This window comes from Sciurus vulgaris (genome assembly GCF_902686455.1).
Source record: "Sciurus vulgaris genome assembly, chromosome: 9".
Classification (NCBI taxonomy): Eukaryota; Metazoa; Chordata; class Mammalia; order Rodentia; family Sciuridae; genus Sciurus; species Sciurus vulgaris.
This window is the reverse complement of record NC_136469.1, coordinates 144684751-144707788: the sequence shown is the minus strand read 5'-3', so window position 1 is coordinate 144707788 and position 23038 is coordinate 144684751. Positions and strand designations below refer to the sequence as shown.

Below are 23038 nucleotides of genomic sequence, written 5' to 3'. Positions count from 1 at the left end.
TCTCTAATTTGGTGCTAAGGTAGTGTTTAAGTGAGTGGGTTCTGGTTATTTACTAGTTGTGGACTTTGGGCAAATTACTTCCCTCTCTATCATCCTTATAGCTGCCTCATCTGTAAGAGGGTGACCGTTACTGAGCCTGCTTCCTAGTGGGTGACGAGTGTAGTGCTCAGGACGAGTCGGTCCCTAGAAAGCATAGTGCTTTGTATGGAGAAGTAACCTGTAACTTTCAGGTGTTGCTTGTTTTATTACCTGAGAGCTTCTGTTCCTTGTAGTCAAGAACCCTTTGGTTGATGAGGGTTGTCTTTCCCATGATCTCCTTCTGTCCTGATTTGGTGGGAATATCCTCTCCCCACTTGACTTCCTAGTAAAATTCAGCCTCTGGGTAGATCTCTCAAAGTCCAGTCTTCTAGCTTCATTATCCTTTGACTCTGATGCTCACCATCCCTGAAAGAGAAAAACTGGACTTGGAATGAATTGCTGTTCTGTCCAAGAGCAAGGAAGCTCTGAAAAAGTTCCCAGGGAAGCCAGTGGTCTAGTTGGGCCTGTGAGTATACAGGAGACTGGCTTCTGAGAGTGGTGATGGGCATGCAGGCAAGGCCAGGAAGATGCATCTTCAGCAGCCATGTTTGAAAGTCTAAATATCAATGAAGTAAGAGGCAAGAGGCTTGTGGAGCAGCCAAGGTATGTGCATCCCATCATTTCCCATTGCTCAGTAGGCATCTCTCCTTTCTCTGGGAAGACATTTTTGTTGGATTCTTTTTAATTCAAAGATGCATCATTGAGGTGGATAAATGGCAGGGAGGGATCCTGTATTATAGTTATGTACCCAAATGTAAGATATTCTTGGAACCAGAAATAAATGTGTGCATTGGAACCTAGGAATTACGGTGGATCTGGGACTGTCATGTGTTCTGAGTGGTCTTGTGAGTCCTAAGGGGAGTTAGGAACAGGGTGGATGACTTGTCTCCTCAGCTTAGCTGTAGAATGACAGTGAAATTATAGAAAGAACCCTAGGCTCAGGACTTTGCTTGGTCTTGGAAGCTCTGTCCCTCCTGGTTGCTGCGGTCAAGTGTGTTAGTTCTGACTCATTTTTCCCCAGGAGTTAGCACAGTGCTTTTGCTAGGGTTGCAGCAGACAGAAAGGACAAATAAATGGTCTGGGGGTATATAGCTCAGTGCAAGGGCACATGAGACCCTGGGTTCAGTCCTCAGGACCAAAACAACAACAACAGGAGCTGGCATAATGGCTTTGATTGTAGGCTTTGAGGTCAGGTAGTCCCATATTCAGCAAGAATTCTTATTCTGAAGATGAATATGGGATTAAGAACATAAATTGCATAAAGTGTTCAGCAGAGCACCACCTCATGCCAAGAAGAACTGATGAATTAACGAACTGAACTTTGTTATCAACAGTGTAGGTAGCAGAGTTTATCAGATTGATATCTTTGTTTTTCAGGACAGGACTCGAAGATACTGAAATCTGCCTGGCTCCAAATTCTTTGTAAGCCAGAGGATGAGTAACCAGCAGGCATGAGAGGTTGAAAATATCCCACTTCGCTGCAAACCTGGGTAGAGATCACTTCCCTTTCTGTAGGTTGGAGCCAAGGAGCACAATGAGTACAGTAAGTTTCATCATTTTAAGATTTTTATTTTCAGGACTAAGCAACTGCCTTGTCCTTCGTGGCACATTGCAGAGAGAACTAACTGTAAAGGGGTTCAGAGTAACCTGGTTCTTCAAGGGTTATGTGCCAGGTCCTTCCCTTAGCTGCACCAGTGTGCCCATCTTCAGCTGAGTTCTAAGTGTCAGGATGGGGCCCCCAAGACAGAAAGCTGAGGAGGAATGACTTAGAGTGAAAACATCATATCTTTTTAAAATTCTTTTGAATTTTATTTTGAAACAGGGTCTCGCCACATGCCCAGACTGACCTTGAACTTGCAATCCTCCTGTGCCACCTTCTGGTGAATAGTTGGGATGACAGGTGTATGCCACCTTGCCAGGCTCAAACATCATACATACCTTCTTAGCAGTTGTGTCCTAGAAATATTAAGGCCCTTTGTGGTGTTTTGGTTATTTGCAGTCCAGTTTTTCCATTTTCCCTTGTATGTTGCTTCTCTATGTTCAACATGAATGTAATAATAATAACCTAGTGGAAGTTTTCTTATGTTCAATGCCCAGTGTTGATCAGTCGTTATAACTAGTTTATTTAGAATAACATCACACCTCCAAGGCAGCTCTGGATTCTTTGTAACCTGTGTATTATCTGGAGTCCCTTGAGAGCTACAGAAGGTTGCCTGTAAAGGTCCGCTTGTTTGCTCTCTGCTGACAAAGCTACTTTGCTCATGTCATCTAAATTCAGAAATGTTTTCTGAGATGCACCAGTTTCCTGAGGGATGAACCAGATGTGAAATAGCCTCATCTCTTTCCAGGCTTCAGAGGTGCTGCAAATGGCATTGTAGGGAGGAAGGGTGGTAGGGGTAGAGTGAGGCTAAACAGAGAGCTCCTGAAGTGGACAGGGTGGCACAGGTGGCACAAGTTCTGTTCCTGTAATCTGGCCCTTGGGTCCTTGCCTTCCATGTCTTTCTAATCGGCTCAGTCTACCCTTGCTGAGCCTCGGGCTCACCCCCATCCTGTAAAGGGTAAGTGACTTCCCACCTTGGTCCTTTAGCTGTAGATTACTGCCCTAGGCTACCTATAGGGAAATAGACATTCTAAGCCTTACGTCTGTAGCCATATCTCTGTCTGGACATGGCCTCTATGAGGATCTGTGAGGAAGTTGTTAAGTTATGGTGTGAGAAACTTCGATAGTTGTGATTGGGTGGTTCATTTTCGCCAAAAGCTCTGGACCTTTACGAGTTCAACTATAAATGCTTGACCAGGATTAATGAGAGGACAGGGAGGGGTGTGTCTCCACAAATGATTCAGGAATACTGAGCTTACCCTAAGATAACAGACCTCTCCCGACTCTGCCCTGAGTTGAAGTGGAGGAGAATCAGCCAGCCAGCCTGGGGGAGTAGAAGATGGGTTTTCGAAAACTGAAGGAATTGGTCAGGTGAAGAACGAGAGGGAGAGGTTGTACCACACTGGGATGAAGCCCAGATTGAAGGCATGGTGGAGCCATGAGCTGCCAGGAAAGTCGTTACCCCCATGGGGGTGTCCATGGCTGCTTTTGTGGCTCCCTCGGCATACAGGGAGCTGGGTAGATTGGACGGACTCTGCCTGGCAGCATCTGCTGAGAAACACTTGGCTTACTTCAGAGGAAGGAGGCTGGGAGGATAGCTCACATGAAGCAGCCTACTGGCTGCTGGGCAGCAGAGCTCAACTGCAACAGGAGGGGCAACTCCCTTTGAGACACAGAGCCACTCTTCTTTTGGGAATTTGAACTGCTCTGTCCTTTGTCTCTGGGCTTACTTGGGGATGGCCCTGTGCACGGTATAGCCATGAAAAAGTGTTAAACTCATCTGCATTTCCAAAACATCTCAAACTTTTGTTTAATACAAAGAATAGTAGTCAAAACACAAATAGAATTAGAATTAGGCTTATCTCTGCTATCATGGGTTGAGTTACGTGGTGGGTATTCTTGGGTCTTGTACAGAGTTCAGCTTTAGCATCAGGTCCTTCCTGAATTTCCTGAAGCTGGATTCCCTTGGAAAGACTTGCAGGATTGGGATCATACCAACTTCACGTCATTTAGTCTTCATAGCAGTTCTATAAAGTTGGGACTGGTGAGAAACTTTAGATTTAGTAGTGAAAAAGTGCCCCAGATGGGCCCCGTGTGAAGGACAGCAGGCCCAATGGCAGTGAGAAGCAGGACAGAGTACAGGGGATTTGAGCCTGTGGAGCAAAGACTGGCTAGAGTGGTATGGGCAGAATAAACAGTGGCATGCTCCACAGGAAGACTGCAGGAGGGTGTGTTCTCAGCTTGGTCCCTTGAGACCAGCTGGATCAGAAACAGCAGCCCAAGGCTATGTCGGAAGGTGGGAAATGCCTGTACTAGTAGGCCACAGAGCTCCTTGGTTAGAAGTCATATTTTCCAAAGAAAGTCTAGCTTCCTACAGTGGATAAAAACTGAAAGGTCAGGTTGTGGGGCTTGTGGCTCAGAGGTAGAACCCTTGCCTACCACCTGCCAGGCCCTAGGTTCGATAGCCAGCACTGCCAAAAAAAAAAAGAAATGAAACTCTGGAAACACGTTATTTAGGCTAAGAAAACAAAGAAACTGGGGGTGTAGTTCAGTGGTAGAGTGCTTGCCTAGTGTGAGTAAGGCCCTATGTTAATACCTAGCAATGCAAAGAGAAAAAGAAATGTATTTATTAAATGACTCCTCTCTGAAAGCAGTAGTATTCTCAAATCCCAAGTTTTAAAATGGACCCAGCCTCACATCTCCAGGCTGGCTGCTCCTAAGTTGAGCCATCCTGTGTTGACCTTATTATTCTTGTCTGTCTAGTGCTCATGGAACTATTTGTTTTCCCCTTGATGCCCTCAGAGAAAGCGCCGTGGTGGAACAGTAAGTTCTAGACAAGCTCAGAAGCGAACTCGGGAAGCAGCCTCCACCCCTGAGATTTCCTTGGAAGCAGAACCCATAGAACTTGTGGAAACTGGTAAGATTGCCAGGCATATCATAGCATGGTGTGCTGGGGTGGAGAAGATGTGGTGTGTAGGAGCACATGAGCTGCACCTGGTCAGCACCCAACACTGACCCTGCCAGCCGTGGGGGATAATGCTAGTGCCTGAAACAGACTTCATGCACAGAATCAGTCCATACCATAAAACACCTGGGACTCTGTGTAGCAGTTAGCACTAAATGAGAATTTGTTAGACTACGCCGTTAGCGGTGGTACATGCCTATAATTCCAGTGCCTGGAGAGGCTGAGGCAGGAGGACTACAAGTTCAAAGTCAGCCTCAGCAACTTAGTGAAATCTTGTCTCAAAATAGAAAATATAAAAACCTCCCCAGGTTTTTATGTGGCTCTGTGGTAAGTACCCCTGGGTTTAATGCCTGGTACCAAAAATAGAGAGAGAGAGAGAGAGAGAGAGAGAAGAGAGAGAAAGTACAATCTTAGACTCTGCTGCCATTCACACTTAAAGCTACACTAGCCCTTCAGCCACAGGTAATGTGCAACAGGGAGGTGAGACTCCTCTGGGCCCACCTTTTCTGTCTGAGGTCCCATTCCTGATATGCTTGGCTTTCCTCAAGACAAAAAATCACCCCAGAAGGCATACTTGTTACTTGAGCTGCCTGTGTTAGAACTGGTTTAGGCAGAGACCGGTTCCCCTTCTCCCTGCCCAGAGAGTTTTTTTTTTTTTTTTTTTTTTTAATTTCAAGAAATTTTTCCTCTTTATTGAAACATAAACACATTTACAGCATGCAGGTTAACTTAAAATTATATGGTGTCATCCAAAAACAATTATCTTTGTATGTTTTTCAAGCACTGAAAATAAACCAACATCATGTCAAATTCAGTTACATACAAATTGAGAGTTATGCACAGTAGTTAGTTTTCTTAAGTTAAACAAATAATTTAATTGATCACCATGAATAAATATTTTTGTTTCATTGAGTTTATCTTCTGAACCATTACTCAGTACCATTCAGAATAATGTTAATATACCCAGTGGGGGGGTGGGGAAGACTGCAAATTGAAATAAGTGTCAATATTCTAGATGTTCAGACATTTCCATTTGTGAGAATAAATGCTATATTTAATGGCCTACCATAGCAAAAAGAACAGTCCACTGAAAACAATTTTTATGAAACTTCTGGCATACTTTATGAAAGTTTGAAATTATAAATAGAAAAGAACCATTAAGATATTTAAAAAACCTAACACTGTGTATTCTGAACCATATGCTAGTTACAATTCATTGTTACACAGCACTATACCCATGATACATCTTACAAAAATGAAACTACTGTGTTCAGACAAGAGGAAAAAAATTGTTTATGAATATTGCCAAAGAAGCAAGTTTTTACTTGAAAACAAAATATAAATGTTTATGTGAAAGCAGCCAAATGTCTCTCCATTTAGAAAACTATCACCATAAAGAGGCTTGTAGCACTTTCTTTGTTAACTGTAGTACTTATATCTTGCTGCACCAAGATTTCATCTCAATTTATGGAGTGTTTCTTTTAATTGATTCTAAAAGCAACAATCATTTTAAAGGCTGCAGACTACAACAGCAAGGATTTTTGACTGTTAAAAATTAGGAATTAGGGAATTAGGTCCCTTGACTTTGTATATATTGATGTTGGGTTTGTAATTCTGATGCCTGAGAACTGACATTTTAAGGAGAAGCAGTGACCAGGCATGGCCTACTCTTTAAGCTGAGGCAGGAGAATCGCAAGTTTGTGTTCAGCCTGGGTGTTGTAGCAAGATCCTGCTTCAAAAAGGGCTGGAGCACAGTTTTAGAGTGCTTGGTTTTATCCCCAGCATGGTGGCAAGGGGCCAGGAATTCTGGGGGTTTATGCAGGATGTGTACACCAGGGAGCAAAAACCTTGGGACCCTCTTAGAATTAAAGAGAAGCAGTTTAGTGTGAGAATTTCATGGGCCTCCCAGAGAGCAAAGAGCAAGTTCTCATGTAGTCTCTGAGTTTAACTTCTTAAAGCAAATTCCTGAAAGCCTCACTTCTTTACCTAGAGGGTAGGACCTGGGCTCTCCATCCTCAAATGTGATGCCATCCTCCTTTGTGGCACTGAACCACATAAGGGGTCTCTTAAAGGACTCAGGATCTTCAGCCTAGGAAGAATCCAGCTGCTTTCCAATATAGCACTCATCACGCTGTGGCAGTCATACCCCTGTGCAACAAAAGGACTGGGGGTGTAGCTAAGTGGTAAAGCACCCTGGGTTCAATCCCCAGTACCACCACCACCACCCCGCCCCCCGCAAAAGGTTCAGGAGCGATGCTTTATACCTGTAATCCCAGTGGCTCAGGAGGCTGAGGCAGGAGGATTGCAAGTTCTAAGCCGAACTCAGCAATTTGGTGAAGTCCTAAGCAACTTAGTGAGACTGTGTCTCAAAGTAAAAAATAAACAGGCTGGGGATGTAGCTCAGTAGTAAAAATACCTTGGGTTCAATCCCCAGTCCAAAAAAAAGAATGAGATCCTTCTGTACAAATCACGTTTTTTATCTGTGATATATTACATTTTATTTCTGTGAAACTTTTGAATATGAGAAAAATCAAACAAGTTACAATATGTTAAATGTATTACAAGTCACTTTATGTAAACATATGTTGGACCAGTACTGTTGCTAAGAGTCTGTTTTTTTTTTTTTTTTTGGTACTGGGGTTTGAACCCAGGGGTGCTTAGCCACTGAGGCACATCCCCAGCCCTTATTATTTTTTACATATAAAGAAAGGATCTCACTGAGTTGTTTAGGGCTTCACTAAGTTGTTGAGGCTGGCTTTGAACTTGTGATCCTCCTGCCTCATCCCCTCGAGCCACTGGGATTTTAGTTGTGTGCCACTGTGCCTGGCAAGGTCCTAACCCATGCCAGGCCCAGCAGTGCGCACTCAGAATCCCAGCTATTCAGGAGTCTGAGGCACGTTCAAGGCCAGCCTTGGCAACTTAGCGAAATCCTGTTTCAAAATAAAAAGGGCTACAGGTGTATCTAGGTGGTAGAGCACCCCTGGATTCATTGCCAGTGCTGGGGTGGGGAATAAATCTTTACCTCACACTTATTACTGTAATAGTATTACTGTATAGTAATCCAAACTAAACATGGTTAAGTCTTTTTTTGGTTTGTATAAATGGAGGAGGTTCTCTGCTCCTTATTCCTACATGCTAAGTATAACTGTCATTAACTGTTGGGTTCATGTTCTTCCTACTTTTGTTCTGTATGCCCTGCACATCTCCCCAGTGTGTGTGAGGGGTCAAAAGGCAATCTGCACCGCTGGCCAAACCCAGTTTGGCATGTTAGGGGCCAACAGACATCACCTTGTTCTCCGTCTAGTTTGGGAGGCACTTGGAACAAGTGAAGAGTGAAGCACTCCCTCACTGCTGAAGCTGTGCTAGCAAGGCAGCCATGGGAGGAGGTGTGCCCACCCCTGCCAGTGATGAATCTGTAAAGACGACCCACCCAGCAAAATGCTGGCAGAATGTTTTGTGACTGTTACTCCAAAAAGGAATTGGTGCTTTAGTTCAGTATAAGCCAGTGCCATGTTTGTAACCATATGAATTAGGCTTGGGGGGTTCTAGCCTTCCTTTCTTCCTAATACCTGTTGAAATGCTTTATTTTGAAGCTGGAGATGAAATCGTGGACCTCACCTGTGAATCTTTAGAGCCCGTCGTCGTGGACCTGACTCACAATGACTCTGTTGTGGTGAGTGAGAGTTGGCCATTTCTTGACTGACTGGTCCTGGGCCTGCACTAGCACCTGAAGGCCTTGGTTACATTCTGTAACTGGGCCCCCAAATGAAAAATACTTCAGGAAAGTCATGTATTGTGGCTTCATTTCCTCTGGAGCGTAGCTGTGGGTAGGAACTACAGCTCAGTGATAGAGCACTGCCTAGCATATGTGATCCCCAGCGCTGAAAAAAAAAAAAAGGTCAGTAGGGCTGCGTGGCCCTGACCTTGCCACAGCTGGACACAGAAGTGGTATGGGGAGAATCTCAAGGTCCCACATCTCGTAAGTCTGTCATTCCACAGTTTACCTCAGCCACGTGACCTTGGGCATGCTCCTTGGCCTTATTCACCTCATCTGTAAAATGGGGATATGCTTGCCCATGTCAGTAGATGATTGTGAAAACTAAAAGAAATCTCATGTTCAAGTGCCCTGGAACCTAGTGTGGTCCTAGTCAGTGTGAGCTCTGCACTGCCTCTGGGAAATCTCAGAAGCAGTTAACAAGGCCCCAGGGAAAGCAGGTTTCCTGCCTGACCACCTGAGGCCTTGGCTCTGCCCTCACTCTGGAGGTAGAGCCTACAAGGCCAGCCATGCTCTCTTCCCACAGCATCATCACAGACTGGCAGAGGATGTCCATATCCCGCATGCAACCTATGTGGACATAGGCCTGGTCTGGTCAGAGGACATTAAAAGTTAGTTCTGGTAGACTATCCATGGTGCACAACTGCATAGGGGTCTGGTTAACCCACTGGCCAGCATGCCACTAAGGCCTTCTGATACTGTGTGCCAAGACTGCAGTTTGTGGAGTGGAAGCTGCGGCACATTGGGCAGGTGTGTGGCTAGTTTGCTCAAGAGTGCTGTGTGATTGGGTGTGGAGTGCTAGTAGCTGATTCCCCTTGGCCCTGGGGCCCACAGGTTTGAGGTTTATCCTGAGTGACTGATAGCTACCACACTGTCACAACAGGTATAAGACAATAGGCATTGCTGCCTGACCTGTGTGGAACTTTAGAATCTAGTCACACTACAAAGCTTTAAGATTTTAAGAAGAAAAGGCTAAGGCTGGGAACTGCCTTTACAGATGTAGAGTCTGGTCCTGGTACCACCGGGCTGTCCCGTGTCTTCCCCCTGCATCCTGTGAGGTCATAGGTAGACCCAGGGTCTTTGCCTCCCACATGGGGGCCAGTGGAGATGTGCTAGATCTATCTGACATAACAGGAGCTGATGTAGCTATAAGTGGCTCTCTTCAACTTGTGGGTTTCTGAGGTATATGTATACATTCAGCCTCACTGATGATTGCTGGGGAGGAGCTTAGTTTGGCAAGTTACCTGAAGCTGTAGCGCCATGCCACCAATGCCGGAAAGCTGAACCATGTCCTTTTTTTTTTTTTTCTCTTGCATACTCAGGTGTTCACCAACAGTGTGCCTAACCCATTCCCCCTCAGGCCTGGGGAGAAAGCTAGGATTCTGTCCCCAAGAAGATACTGACTGGCTTCTGTTGGTTGACAGTGTCGTTTCCTCTGCCACAACTTTCTTTTGCTTGCTGACTGCTCTTGCAGGGCCTGCTCCCTGGGCCAGGGCTTCTTACTGTGGCCATCCCCATTCCCAGTTAAGCTTCTGGACGCCTTCATAGGGGGATGAGGGGAGCTGTTTGGGAATGACTGGAAGACCAGTGGCTATAGAGAAGAGGGGGACAGTGCTAGTGTTGGGGCAGGAGTACAGGGTTCTGGGTTCCAACCTGCTGTCCCCTTAACCGGAGCTTTACCTTATGCCACTTCCTGGTTCCAACCACAAAAGAGTTGTCTTGTGCTTAGCATCCCTACCTTTTCTTTCTTTTTCCTTGTTCTGGGGATTGAACTCAGGGCCTCTACCACTGAGCTACACTCCAGCTCTTTTTATTTTATTTTGAGACAGGGCCTCACTATGTTGCCTAGCTGACGTGGAACTTGTGACCCTCCCACCTCAGCTTCCTGAGTTGCTGGGATTATAGGTATATGCCACCATTGCCTGGCTGGGCTTTCTGTCCCTAATCATTCTTACTGATTTTTTTTTAGTAAATCTAAATTGCAAATTTATTATAGTGTATGCCTAATTTACAGAATTCCAAGTCAAAAATTCTATCCTAAGCACAGCTACTAAGTGAACCTAATTATAGTAACTCAGGACAAGGGATAGTGTGTTCAGGGTAACCTTTGACTATGCCTACAGGAGAGTGAAACGGATAAGGGTTATATATTCCAAAATTGGGATGATCTTAGCAAATCTGACAGAATCTGTTGGAATAGGTTACGTGTGAGTGTTTTAACCTGGAGGTATCACTTAGCCTTGTGTATCTCTAAGATAGGAATTCCTGGACAAGGGCAGCTTTCAAAACATCCATAGGCCCTCTTGAGACTAGAACCTGCAAACCAGCTTTTTAAGGAATCCAGAGCCCCCAGATCAGGAGAAATGAAAAATGTGTAATGTGACAGTGAGATTTTGTATGTTTCTACTTTCATGGTTTCTTAAAAAGTTAACTTTGGGCTGGGGAGACAGCTCAGCTGGTAGAGTGCTCGCCTTGCAAGCACAAGGCCCTGAGTTTGATCCCCAGTACCGCAAAAAAAAAAAAAAAAAAGTTAACTTTATTTTTGGCATCGCATAACAAAAAAATGCCATCGCCCTTGGGCTTCAGGGTATGAATATCTTTGATTTTTGCTAGATTAATGTCAGACTGTTTTCCAGAGGTGGTACCAGTTTACACTCACACCTGTGTTTGAGGTTCTATTTTTCACCAGCTTCATTACTTTTAAGAGTGATCAGTCTTTTAGCTGTCTTGTAGTTTCCCATAGTTTTTCTTACTTGTGTTTTTCTGATTTAAAATTTAATTCCTTTCTGTGTTTGTTGATTGTTTTTTTTTTCTTTTGTATAGTTAGTGCCTTTCAAAAGTTTGTTTTACAGCTTTTTTTACATATCTGTTGTATATAAACTTTAAAAATAGCCCACAGTTTAGGAATTAGCTCAGTGATGGAGTGCTTACTTAGTATACATAAGGCCCTGGGTTCCATCCCCAGCAACAGAAAAGAAAGAAAAGAAAAACTAAAGAAACTGAACTAGAACAAAACCAAGCAACTCCTTTGCACCCCCCCCCCTTTTTAATAGCAAATCTTTTTTCCTACTCATTTTTCTAGTTTAATGTGAACCTGCTATTTCTCATGGGTTTCCTATCTTCCCCTCAAAGGCTTGCCCCTCCTCCTTTTGGTGTCTATTTCAGAGGCTATTAATAGTTGATTTATCCATATGTTGAATAAGTCTTGTCCTACCCCATATCATAAAAAGATGTTTCTATATTCTGAAAGTTGGCTATTTTGCCTTTCACATTTAGGTTTATAATCTGCATGAACAGATTTTTGTGTGTGGTTTAATATGGAGGTCTTTACATAATATTTTAGGGTGCTGTTAAAATTGTATTTTAGCTGGGCGTGGTGGCACATGCCTGTAATCCCAGTGGCTCTGGAGGCTGAGACAGGAGGATTGAGAGTTCAAAGTGAGCCTCAGCAGCTTATCAAGGCCCTAAGCAACTCAGCAAGACCCTGTCTCTAAATAAAATACAAAATAGGGCTGGTAATGTGGTTCAGTGGTCCAGTGCCCCTGGGTTCAATCCCCAGTGGCCCCCCCATTGTATTTTAAATTTTAATTTTGTTTGTTTACTGATGTAAAGAAATGTATTTGATTTTATCTGTTGACTTTCCTTTTTTGGTACTGGGGATTGAACCCAGAGGTACTCGACCCCTGAGTCACATCCCCTGCCCTTTTTTGTATTTTACTTAGAGACAGAGTCTTACTGAGTTGTTGAGGCTGGCTTTGAACTTGCAATCCTCCTGCCTTAACATCCTGAGCCACTGGGATTATACGCATATGCCACTGTACCCAGCTGATTTTTCCTTTTTTTAGTCTAACAATTCATAATCTGCAAATCTTTTGGATGTTGACCTAAACACAAAACAAATTTTGATTATTTTGTAGATACACACATATATATTACATATATGTATCCTTTTTTTAAGTTGTAGATGGACACAATACCTTTATTTTATTTTATGTGGTGCTGAGGATCCAGTGCCTCAAACATGTGAGGCAAACGCTCTACCACTGAGCTACACCACTGGCTCTAAATTTTGATTCTTTAATGTTGTCTTTTTCTTGCCTTGATGTACTGGCTAAAAAAAAGCCAGCATTGTCTAAACGTAGAAGTAGTGATAGTCATGGGCATTCTTGTCTCATTCCAAAACTGAGAAAATCCTTTCAAATTTCATCAGTAAGTAAGATCTTTGTTGTGGGCTTTTGTTTATTTATAGCATTTATTCAATTGAAATTCCTGTTTCCTGTTTGGCTACAAGTTTTCATCATGAATCAATGTAGAATTTTAACAGTGTTCTGTTGAAAAATTTTCCCCTTTCATATGTTGATGGAGCATTATATTGATTTTTAGCATGAAACTTATCGTGGTTATGGGATGGGTGGGTATATGTGTCACAAGATCAGTTTGCTGATTTTTTTGTATGATATTTGTATTTATGTTCCTAAGATGGTTTGGTCTGCAAGTTTCTTTTGTACACATTCTCTGGAGGGTTTTGGAATCCTTGTTGGTGTACCATAAGTGAATTGGGGGAAAACATCCTTTTTTCCTGTTCTAGAAGATTTTGAAAGACTGGAATTACTTCTTCCTTGGATGTTTGATAGAACTCTACAGTAAAGGTATCTAATCTCGAGTTTGCTTGTTGGTTTCATCCTAAAATGTTCTTTTTCGTTTTTTCTTTCTTTTTTGGTGGGACTGGAGGTGGAACCCAGAGTCTCACACTGAGCCTTAGAATCTTTTTTTTTTTCTCCAGCCTTAGAATCTTAACCTTTTTTTTAAAAGTATTTGTTTAGTTGTTGATGGACACGATACCTTTATTTTATTTACTTATTTTTTTATGTGTTGCTGAGGATCGAACCCCGTGCCTCACATGTGCTAGGCAAGCATTCTACCACTGAGCTACAACCCCAGCCCAGAATCTTAACTTTTTTTTTTTTTTTCTTGCCGTGCTGGGGATTGAACCCACAGCCTTGTGCTTGCAAGGCAGGCACTCTACCAACTGAGCTATATCCCCAGCCCCTTAGAATCTTAACTTTTATTGGACATAACTTCCTTCATAATGTCTTCTGTTCTGTGGCATCTGTAATGATGTCTTGTTTTTTAACTGGAACTTTATTAGATTTTTCAAGGAACCAACTTTTAGCTTTGTGGGTTCTTTCTCTTGTAAGTTTGTTTTCATTTCATTGATTATCTTTCTTTGAATTTAATTTTGTTGGTCTTCCACTAGCTTGGTTTCATCACTTTTCCAATAACAGTATTTAAAAGATTTTCTTTAGATATATCTTCAAATTTTGGTACTGGTATTTATATTTAATTGAATTTATTTATTTACTTAGGGCAGTATTGGGGCTCAAACCCAGGATATGGAACTCGCTAGGCAGATGCTCTCCTCCTCTCAGCTGTACCACCAGCCCTTTTTATTATTTTGAGACAGAGTTTGGCTGAGTTGTCCAAGCTGATTTCCCAACTTTCACTTCCTGCCTCAGCCTCCCAAGTAGCTGAAATTGCAGATGTGCACCACTGCAACTGACCCAAATTTTTATTTCTTTCTAACGTTGGAATTTTCTTTCTAGGTTCAATCCACAGTAGAATTTTAAAAAAAGAACAAACTTCAATTTTTTGAGAATCATCTGTGCTACTTCTCCTCTGAATTATTGCTTTCCTTTCACTTGGTACTGGGGATTAAAACCAGGAGTGCTTTTACCACTGAGCCACATTCCCAGCTCTTTATATTTTTTGAGACAGCATCTCACCAAGTTGCTGGGGACCTCAGCCTCCTGAGTTACTGGCATTATAGGTTTACGCCACCATGCCTGACTTTTACTTTTCCTTTCAACCAAGTTTGTTTACTTTCCCTTTTTTCATTCCATTTTGTCACCTCTTTGTTTATACAAATGTGCATGTTGTGTGTGTGTGTGTAATCTCATTTTGGTTACTTCCATTGGGAAAACTGATGATAAGAAGTAACCCATTTGTTTGAAATCACTGCTTATGCTTTCCATATTTCTGCTTTATTACCTGGTTTAACAGGTGAATTGAGATTTCTGGCCACTTGGGAGTGTTTACAGCACGCTCTGTCTTGCTTAGAAGCAAGGCGGCAAGAGAGGGGAGACCAGCTTCTTTACTTACGAAACTAAGTCTATGAGGGGCACATTATGAAAATGTCATTTGCTTGGACTGTTTCCCTTAATTAAATTTCAAAAGATGGTGTCATTTCAAGTCAGGTTGATTTTCTTGGAATTGTTTTTTTTAGTTTGTGCCAATGTGCTGATGAGTCATGCTATTTGTGTTGCAGTCTGTAACCTGCCTGGCTTTTTCATTTACAAGATGCTATTGAAAGGACCTGCTCCAAAGAGGCCTTTTGGGCTGAGGTTGTAGCTCAGTAGTAGAACACTTACCTAGCACGTGTTAGGCACTGGGTTTGACCCTCAGCACCATGGAAAAATAAATACAAATAAAGGTATTTTTTGCTGGGCACAGTGGCACGTACCTGTAATACCAGTGGTGACTCAGGAGGCTGAGACAGAAGAAATCATGAGTTCAAAGCCAGCCTCAGCAAGAGTGAGGCAATTCAGTGAGACCCTGTTTCTAAATAAAGTACAAAATAGGACCTCCCCCAAAAAAGGTTTTGCTTTTGTTTTTGTTTTAAAGGATTAAAAAAAAAAAAAAAAAAATTCTGTCCATCTCTATGTGGGAGTAATAAAGGACACAGAGATACCCAGTAATGTTGGGGAGAGGTGAACCAAGAAAAAAGGGCCCAAAAGTTACCCAAGGAAAAGGGAAACTTGTACACAGTCTGAGATAGACCAGTTATTCCACTAGAATGTTACTGTCAACACCAGTGTTGCTGGTGTTCCTGCTAGATCACAAGCCATAGTCATCAATAATTGCATCATGTGTGCAACTGTTGAATATAAAGTGTAGCATTTTCCAGTTGTGGCACATACCTGTCATCCCAGCTACTTGGGAGGCTGAGCCAGGAGGATTACAAGTTTGAGGCCAGCTTGGGCAACTAACTTAACCAGGTCCTGTCTCAAAATAAATGAGACCTTTAAAGGTCTCAGCCAGATCCCAGGATTCAGAGCCTGTCTTGTACCTCTACCCATCTGTTCACTCTTTGAGTAGATATTCATGATACCCTGATACTGTTGTCTGCCTCCATCTTCCATGCCAGGCAAGCGCTGTGTTGTCTACAGGGCTGCAGCCAGGAAGTATTCCATGGCTCATGAGACATCTTTGGAATGCGATTTTGGTTCAGCTGTGGCCACTCCTGGCCCTGGGACCATGCCTCCTAGGGGTCCGTTCTGACCCTGAGTTTGACATAGTTCACAGGTGAGCTGGTCCGACTCAAGGGAATCCAGGGAGACCCAACTCCTGTGCCCTGAAAACTGGGGAATTAGGATGTCATGCCCCTCACAGTGTGCCCTATCCTTGGCAAAGGCAGGTGAGAGCACTGTCAGTGTAGGCACTGAAGACAGCCAAGGTCATCCTGTCCACAGCAGGATATTATTCTGCCCCACCAACCCCCATACTTTGCCCACCTAGTGCCAGCCCACACTCCTCTGGTGATGAGGTTACCTGTCCCTGTTTCTCTAGTCATGCTGTCACTTGCCCAGGAAGAAGGAGCATTTGTAAGAGCCCTGCACGGACCCTGTGCTTATCTTCTGTCCAGGTCTTAATATAGGGCTTACTTTATTCCTGGGGTGGCCATGGTGGCCATCAGGATCCCATTATTTATAACTAGATCTCTTCTAGTTGTTGTTAGACTTAATGGGATTGGAACATGTATGAAAGATTGCTTATGTGGTATCAAAAATCCTGGAAGAGGGGCTGGGGTTGTGGCTTAGTGGTAGTCACCTAGTATGAGTGAGGCTCTGGGATCGATCCTCAGCACCACATAAAAATAAAATAAAGGTATTGTGTCCACCTACAACTAAAACAAAATGTTAAAAAAAAACTCCTGGAAGATTGGACTCCAAGCTAGATGTCCAGGAATAACTCCTGACTGCCAAGACATGACCACCTGGATCCAGGAGACCTGCTTGCAGCCTCTTTGTAGGAGCCAGGGCCTGAGTCATTGCATCTTCACCTGGAGTTGTGCCCTCCCCATAGCATAGGTGTATCTAACAGAGGGAACTTGGTTCACATCCAGATCCTTGCTGAAGGAAGTCAGCTCAGAGTGTCAGACCCTCCAGTCACTGCAGGGCCGGGTGCCCTGCTGGAGACATGGGCAACCAGGCTTTCCTGAAGTAGGGCCTCCTGTGCTCAGGAACTCTGGTTTCCCTCAGACAGCTCGTGTTTAGCTTGCCAGAAGGTGATAGTGGCCCGTATTGAACTATTGTGGCGGAAAGTCATCTTTGTGTGAGTGTTGAGCCCTTGGGTCAGGGTTTGTCATTGACTTTTTGTAGGCCTCAAGACCACAGTAGAATTGGTGTATGTCACTCATTGTTCCACACACAGTCTGCTTTTTTTTTTTTTTTTTTTTTTTTTTTTTTTTTTTTTTTTTTTAAATGACATATTAAATACACAAACCCTTCTCTAGGTGAGGGCTATTTGGCAGTGGCCTTGTTGGTCCTGAATGCCTTTACTGAGCTGTGTTCCTGGTGTTGTACTGAGTTCCACCCTCTTAGTCCTCAGACTCAGACTGAGTGAGGTTTGGGCACTGACTGTGTGGGAAGAGGAAGCTGCAGCTTCCAGGCATCTGGCAGGACAAGGGTCAAGCTCCTCAGCTGTTGGGAGACTGTAGCCTGGGGCAGGGTGTGGGGCGATGATTTACCAGGAAGGTGTACATTCCCCTGGGGGGTAGAGGGCTGGGACTGACATAGGGTTCTGCAGGGGTCTCACACTTCAGAAACAGGAAATGTGTCTATTTCATCTCAAGTCAAGCTGATTGCTTATTTTTTTTCTCCTTCTTTTTAAAAGATTGTTGACGGTGAGTGATTGCATCTCCTTTTGCTGTGGGTTTGAAGGAAGAACTGGCATGGGTGAGGACTGCAGCCCGCGGGCCTTGCTGGGCTGTCCTCAAGGGGCCAAGATATCCAGGCAGAAGAGTGCCTGTGACCACTCTTGGTCAGACCTGGAGAGTCAGAACTTTGACCCTGCTGAAGAAACCACCCCCAGTGTTGACTACTGAGCTGCAGTCCTGCCTCAGGGCTGGCTGGATCTTGGAGGAAGCTGACAACTTACGACATCCCCACAGCTCAGGCACCAGCCTACAGCAGTGATGAACATGTTATCCTGAGAAGACAGGAGAGCGCCCTCTGCAGCTGGACAGGACCTTCTAGGGAGGAGCTGCAGGGCAGCAATTTCCATCTGGGAGTCCCAGGGGGGAGGACCTTCTGAAGCCCCTGGGTGGGGTGGTGAGGATGGTGATGCTGGGGAATTTTGCCTAAAAACCTGACTCTCACCTTAGAAAGGAGGAGGCCAAGGAGGAACGCCAGGAGGCTGCGCCAAGACCATGCTGACAGCTGCGTAGTGAGCAGTGATGACGAGGAGTTGTCCAGGGACAGAGATGTGTATGTGACCACCCACACTCCCAGAAACGCCAGGGACGAGGGGGCCACAGGACTCAGGTACCCGTGCACCCTGCTGCTGCTGTGTGGAGGCCAGGGGCTAGAAGTACTTTTCTGCCACTGTGAGCACTTGGCTCCAGAAGGGCACGTTCAAGCAGCTGCTCGGCAGCTAGGTGCAATTGGAACTGGATCCAGGGCTGGGCTCCACTATTTTTGCAGTAATGGGGCTGTACCAGCCACCAGCAGCAGGAATGCTGCGGGTGGGGATCAGGCCGCGAGGTTGTCTGCACCTTCCCTTGTTCAGCCTCTCCCCTTCCCCTTCTCATGGCCATGTCACCGTACCCACTGAGCCTTTGGCTTTCCTGAAAGTCTCTTGGTTGCCTGTGCTAAGTCAGGGTTAGTGAAAGCTGAAGGAGAGGCCGCTTAGGGGTTACAGGCACCTTACATGCAGGTAATCGAATGTTTGAATTTACTGAAAAACTGATGGAAAGCCCTGTGATTTTAGGCCCTCTGGTACTGTCAGTTGTCCCATCTGCATGGACGGATACTCAGAGGTAAGTAACCAGGTTATTTCTTCCCTCTTCAGTGTCTAAACTTTCACTGAAAGAGGTAGGTGAGGCAGGATCTGCTCGTTAGGTGGGATTTGATACTTGCCTGCAGCCCTGCCTGGGCTCGCACATGGTCTGTTACAGATCTGCATATAAAAAGGGTGTGTCTGTTTCTCTTGGGCCCTGCATGCTTCAGCTTTAGCTCCCAGTGTGCCTTGGGCTTTGCTGCAAAGGTAGCAGCTTTTTGTGTCCCCCATCCTGGCTGTGACCAAACACCGCTGGTGCTTATTGAAATCCCTCATAAGCTCCTCATGCTGCTGCTGCTGGGAGGCCTAGGCTTCTGCCATCCGTTCCAGAGGCCACACTTAACTTGTCTGACTGAGACTGGCTCTGCATACCACTCCTGCTTTCTCTGCTGCACGCTACCCTTCTTCCTTCTCACTGATCTTCTCAGCTCTGGGTGGGATGGGGTTCTGTGGGACAAGGGCAAACTCAAAGGCTGTTCCTTGAAATATCTTCCAGATTGTGCAGAATGGACGTCTCATTGTCTCTACAGAGTGTGGCCACGTCTTCTGTAGCCAGTGCCTCCGTGATTCCCTTAAGAATGCTAACACTTGCCCAACTTGTAGGAAAAAGATCAACCACAAACGATACCACCCCATTTATATATGAAGTGTCAGAGCTGCTCAGGAGAGATGGATGGACAGACAGCCCAGCTTGGTTCCTCACATGGTATCTGCCTCCAATTTCTTGAGCTCAAAAAGACTGTTTCAAAACCAACATCTGATATGTAAACTTCTCTTTTGTTTCCAACCCTCTTAGATCCTTTTGTAATCTCGTTTGATGCTCTGGAGCTGGACCAGGGCCTTCCCCATCTGGCTCTGTATCTCTGCTCCTCTGGGGTGGTTTCATCTCAGAGTAGGAGAAAGAGAGTCAGGACATTGCAGTTGAAAATTGTGGTTCCAGCCTTTCTGGGCCTACATTTGCCAAGAAGTTTCCCTGTTTGGAAAGCTTGCCCCATTTCTCCCAGTCGCACGACCTTCCCAGGCACCTGTCAGTTGGCCAGTCTGTCTACCACACAGTAACCAAGCCAGACACGGTCCACTCGACCCAAGGGTTCCAGGTGCAGGAGTGGCTCCCTGGAAAGCCCAACCACTGGATCTTTTTTTTCCCCCCTTGAGGGTCAGAAGTGACCTGTGATTCTGCCTGCACCTTGTCATTGATATGCAGTATTTTCTGCAAATCAAGAACCTCTGCAGGGCAATCCCATTTCCTAAGAACGAAAAGTGCAATAAAGCCCGTTCTTCACTCCCCTACAGCAGTCCAGGAGATGTGGTACTGTCAGTGTCCTCCTCAGAGCCCTCATGTTGCCTGTGGAGCAGTGCCCGTCCCATCCTGTCTCTGCTCGCCAACTGTTCTCAGGAACCTTACCCGTGCTCCAAAGTTCTTCACCTGGCACAGGACATTCAAGGTCAATAGGGCAGGCACGTATTTGGGTGTCCTCTCTTCTGATAAAATCCGTCCTGTGTTGGCCACCTGCCCTCCAGTCCTCAGTTCCTCAGTTTCTACTGCCTACGTCTGCCCAAGCGTAGATACCAAGAGGTGGTGGCAGTAACTGTGGCCTTATCAGCCGCTCACTTCCATGCTTTTGCCCAAGTCGCTGGCGCCCCTGTTTCAAAGATGTTGGCCCACTGGACCTACCCTGGCTTGGCTTCTCACCCTCCCCTACAAGTCAACACTTAATTCAGAAGCTGCTCTTCTGGCCAGCTGGGCTCTGATCCTTTGGGCTTTTGACTGCTCTATAGGTTTGGTTGGCAGAGCACAGTAGTAACTCTTTCTCTGCAAGGGCCTGATGACAACCTCTACTCCATAGGTGTGTGGGAGCCTCGGGTTCCCTGGGAGAGGACAAGGTGATCCAGACTGCCCCCGAGGCACTGGGGTGGCTAGTAAGGGAGAGGCCTCTCCTGCAATGCAGGCCAACCTCTGCCGCCACACCCTCCTTAGAGGGCTTCAAGCCAAACCAACAGCCTTTTCATGCGAAACACCTTCCTGTGGGAAAGGGGCCCTTCTGGCTTTGCTAGCAATAACTGACCTTCAGCGCACTCTCCTGGAGGAGCAGGGACTCCGCACAGAGTTCACTTTAGACGGGGCTGAAGGAGCGCCTTTCCTCTCTGTGAAAGAAAAAGATTTCATTCTTCACTCTGACTTCTCAGCCACCTGGCTCACTTCCAGTTAGTTTGAGTCATGACTTTCCTCATGGAGTTGAAGAGGGTAAGAGCTTCTGTTCTCATCATAGTGACATGCTGCGTGCCTGTCCCTCACTGGACATCATGGCTGTGAAGTCTCCTCCAGGCTTCATGGAAGTGCTCTTGTTAGGGTGTAGCAACACAGACTTCAAGGGCCAAGGTGACCGTGAAGCTGTCAATCCATAGATGTGGTGACACCCATTTAAAATTTTCTTTGTATTTTATCCTTTAAGACAACTTACGTCATGGATTATAAAAGTTGCATTACTTCATCCTAAATTAAATTGGGAAAAAAGTGTGTTTAGTTTCTACTAATGAGAAACTGCAAATTAGGTAAAGACTGGTGTGGGGAAAAAATCCCTTTCCTCAGTGTACATAGTTCAGCTCTTTGTTACATTTAAACTGTATCCATGGACATCAGTCTGTTTTGGACTCCTCTGCTAGTGTTAAAGATGTAAATAAAACCATTAATTTGGACCAAATATCTTCTTGGTGCATTCATTTGCTCTTAGAAATTGTGATCAACCTTTTGCCAAGGCATGTGATTCTCGTCCTGCTCAGGCTCAGTAGGTTTTGCACCTGTGTGCAGGAAAACTGTCTCTCCAGAAGCTGCCATGTCAGAGACCACTCTTGAGGCAGAACCACAGTCCTGGCCCTGACTATGGAGCAGTCCATGCCGAGGTGAGGCTGAGTGGCCACACACAAGTGCTGGTGGACCTCTCTGAAAAGGATGGAGTAGATTGCCCTGAAGCCTTGCAGTGGAGTGCCTCACGGTGTCTCTGGGTGGGAGGTAGGACCTCCAGAATATGTGGACGCACCAGTCACTGCTGCTGGACAGCAGTACCACAGAAGCTAAAGGAGGATGGGCTTGGCTTATGGAAGACCAGACATGAGGTGGTGGCAGCCCTCCCTTTGCCTCTGCCCTTCTCCATGCTTGCCCAATCCCAGAGGTCAGAAAGGCTTAACATGGGAAAGCCTGGGAATCAGAGGCCTACTTTCTGATAGAGCAGTCAGAGACAGGCCTTGGCTGTTGCAGGTATGGAGGCACCCAGCTATGGCGACCCCTGTTCAGCATGTTTACCAAGAGGCAGTCCCCCAAGCCAAGTGGAAAATGGAAACTGGCAAGAGGAAGCATGTAGCGGAAAGTGCAGTCTGTCCAGGAGTGTCTCCCTGAGGAGGATGCTGAGCAGCCGTCCTCAAGGTCCAAGAAGTTCTCCAGGGAAAGAGGACAGGAAAGGATCTCCAGGCCCAGAGCCTGTTCCCTGTTGCTGGTGCACAGTGTGGCCTCTAGTCCTCCACAGCTGAGAGTGCTCATGGATTAGACATGCTGGTGGCTTCCAAGAACCTACCTGACTGTCTCTTCACCCCTGGTCCTGAAGCTAGGAGCTAACTGAAGGAGTCATGCCCTACACGAGCCCAGGGAGGAGGACAGGGCCTGATGGAAAAGCAGGGGCCTATGTATCACAAGCTGGAAACAACTGAGTTCCTGGATCTGAACAGGAGGAAGCCTCCAAGGCTGGTGCTGGGGATCAAACCTAGCAGTGCTCTACCCTGAGCCACATCCCCAACTCTTTATTCTTCATTTAGAGACAGTGTCACTAAGTTGCCCAACTGGTCTCCAACTTGCAGTTGTCCTGCCTCAGCTTCTTGAATAGCTGGAATCACAGGCATGTGCCACCCTACCCAGCTCTAGCTTACTTATTTTTAAAATGGTGTCACCTACATTATGTTGATTTTATAATACAGAAATAACTTCTGCACATTTTGTATTCAGCATTTTGCTAAGGTCTTACTCTAATAACCCACCTGGTTCCCTTGAATTTTCTACATCTTGTGCAATTAAGTGTTACTCCTTAGCTCTCAGATCTTTCTTTTTTCTTACTGAGCTTTTTTTTTTTTACCACCAATATTTAGTAGGTACAGATGCTGTTGATGAACATGTTTGTTTTTCAACAATTCATCAAGAAATACCAGGCATGGTGGTGCACACCTGTAACCCAGTTACTTGGGATACTGGGGCAGGAGAATCACAAGTTGAAGGCCAGCCTTAGCAGCTTAGTAAGACCCTGTCTCAAAGAATGAGAAGGGCTGCGGATGTGGCTCAGTAATGGAGAATCCCTGGGTTCAATCTCCAGTACAAAACAAAACGAAAAGTTTGCTGTAGGTTCTTGTTAGGTAACAGGAAAGGGAAGTTTCTTTTCCTATTACAAGGAATTTCTCTTTTGTAGGGCGCAAGTGTCCTGGCAGGGGGTTAGGAAATTGAACCCAGAGCCTTGGGCATGCT

At 45.3% G+C, this 23038-nt stretch overlaps 1 protein-coding gene across 2 annotated transcripts in view; it reads left to right on the top strand.

Moving 5' to 3' along the window:
• Window positions 1-21236, top strand: part of RNF4 (ring finger protein 4) — a 32063-nt gene extending 10827 nt beyond the window's left edge. The window contains exons 2-7 of one of the 2 annotated variants that reach the window (XM_079154497.1): window positions 1456-1621; window positions 4481-4595; window positions 8237-8326; window positions 17861-17963; window positions 18466-18514; window positions 19031-21236. In XM_079154497.1, coding sequence (XP_079010623.1) covers window positions 1613-1621; window positions 4481-4595; window positions 8237-8326; window positions 17861-17963; window positions 18466-18514; window positions 19031-19180 — 516 coding nt within the window. In that variant the 5' untranslated portion in view covers window positions 1456-1612 and the 3' untranslated portion in view covers window positions 19181-21236. Of the gene's footprint in view, window positions 1-1455; window positions 1622-4480; window positions 4596-8236; window positions 8327-17860; window positions 18021-18465; window positions 18515-19030 lie in introns of both variants that reach the window. The other variant, XM_079154496.1, reaches the window with a different exon arrangement.
• Window positions 21237-23038: the final 1802 nt, after the last annotated feature.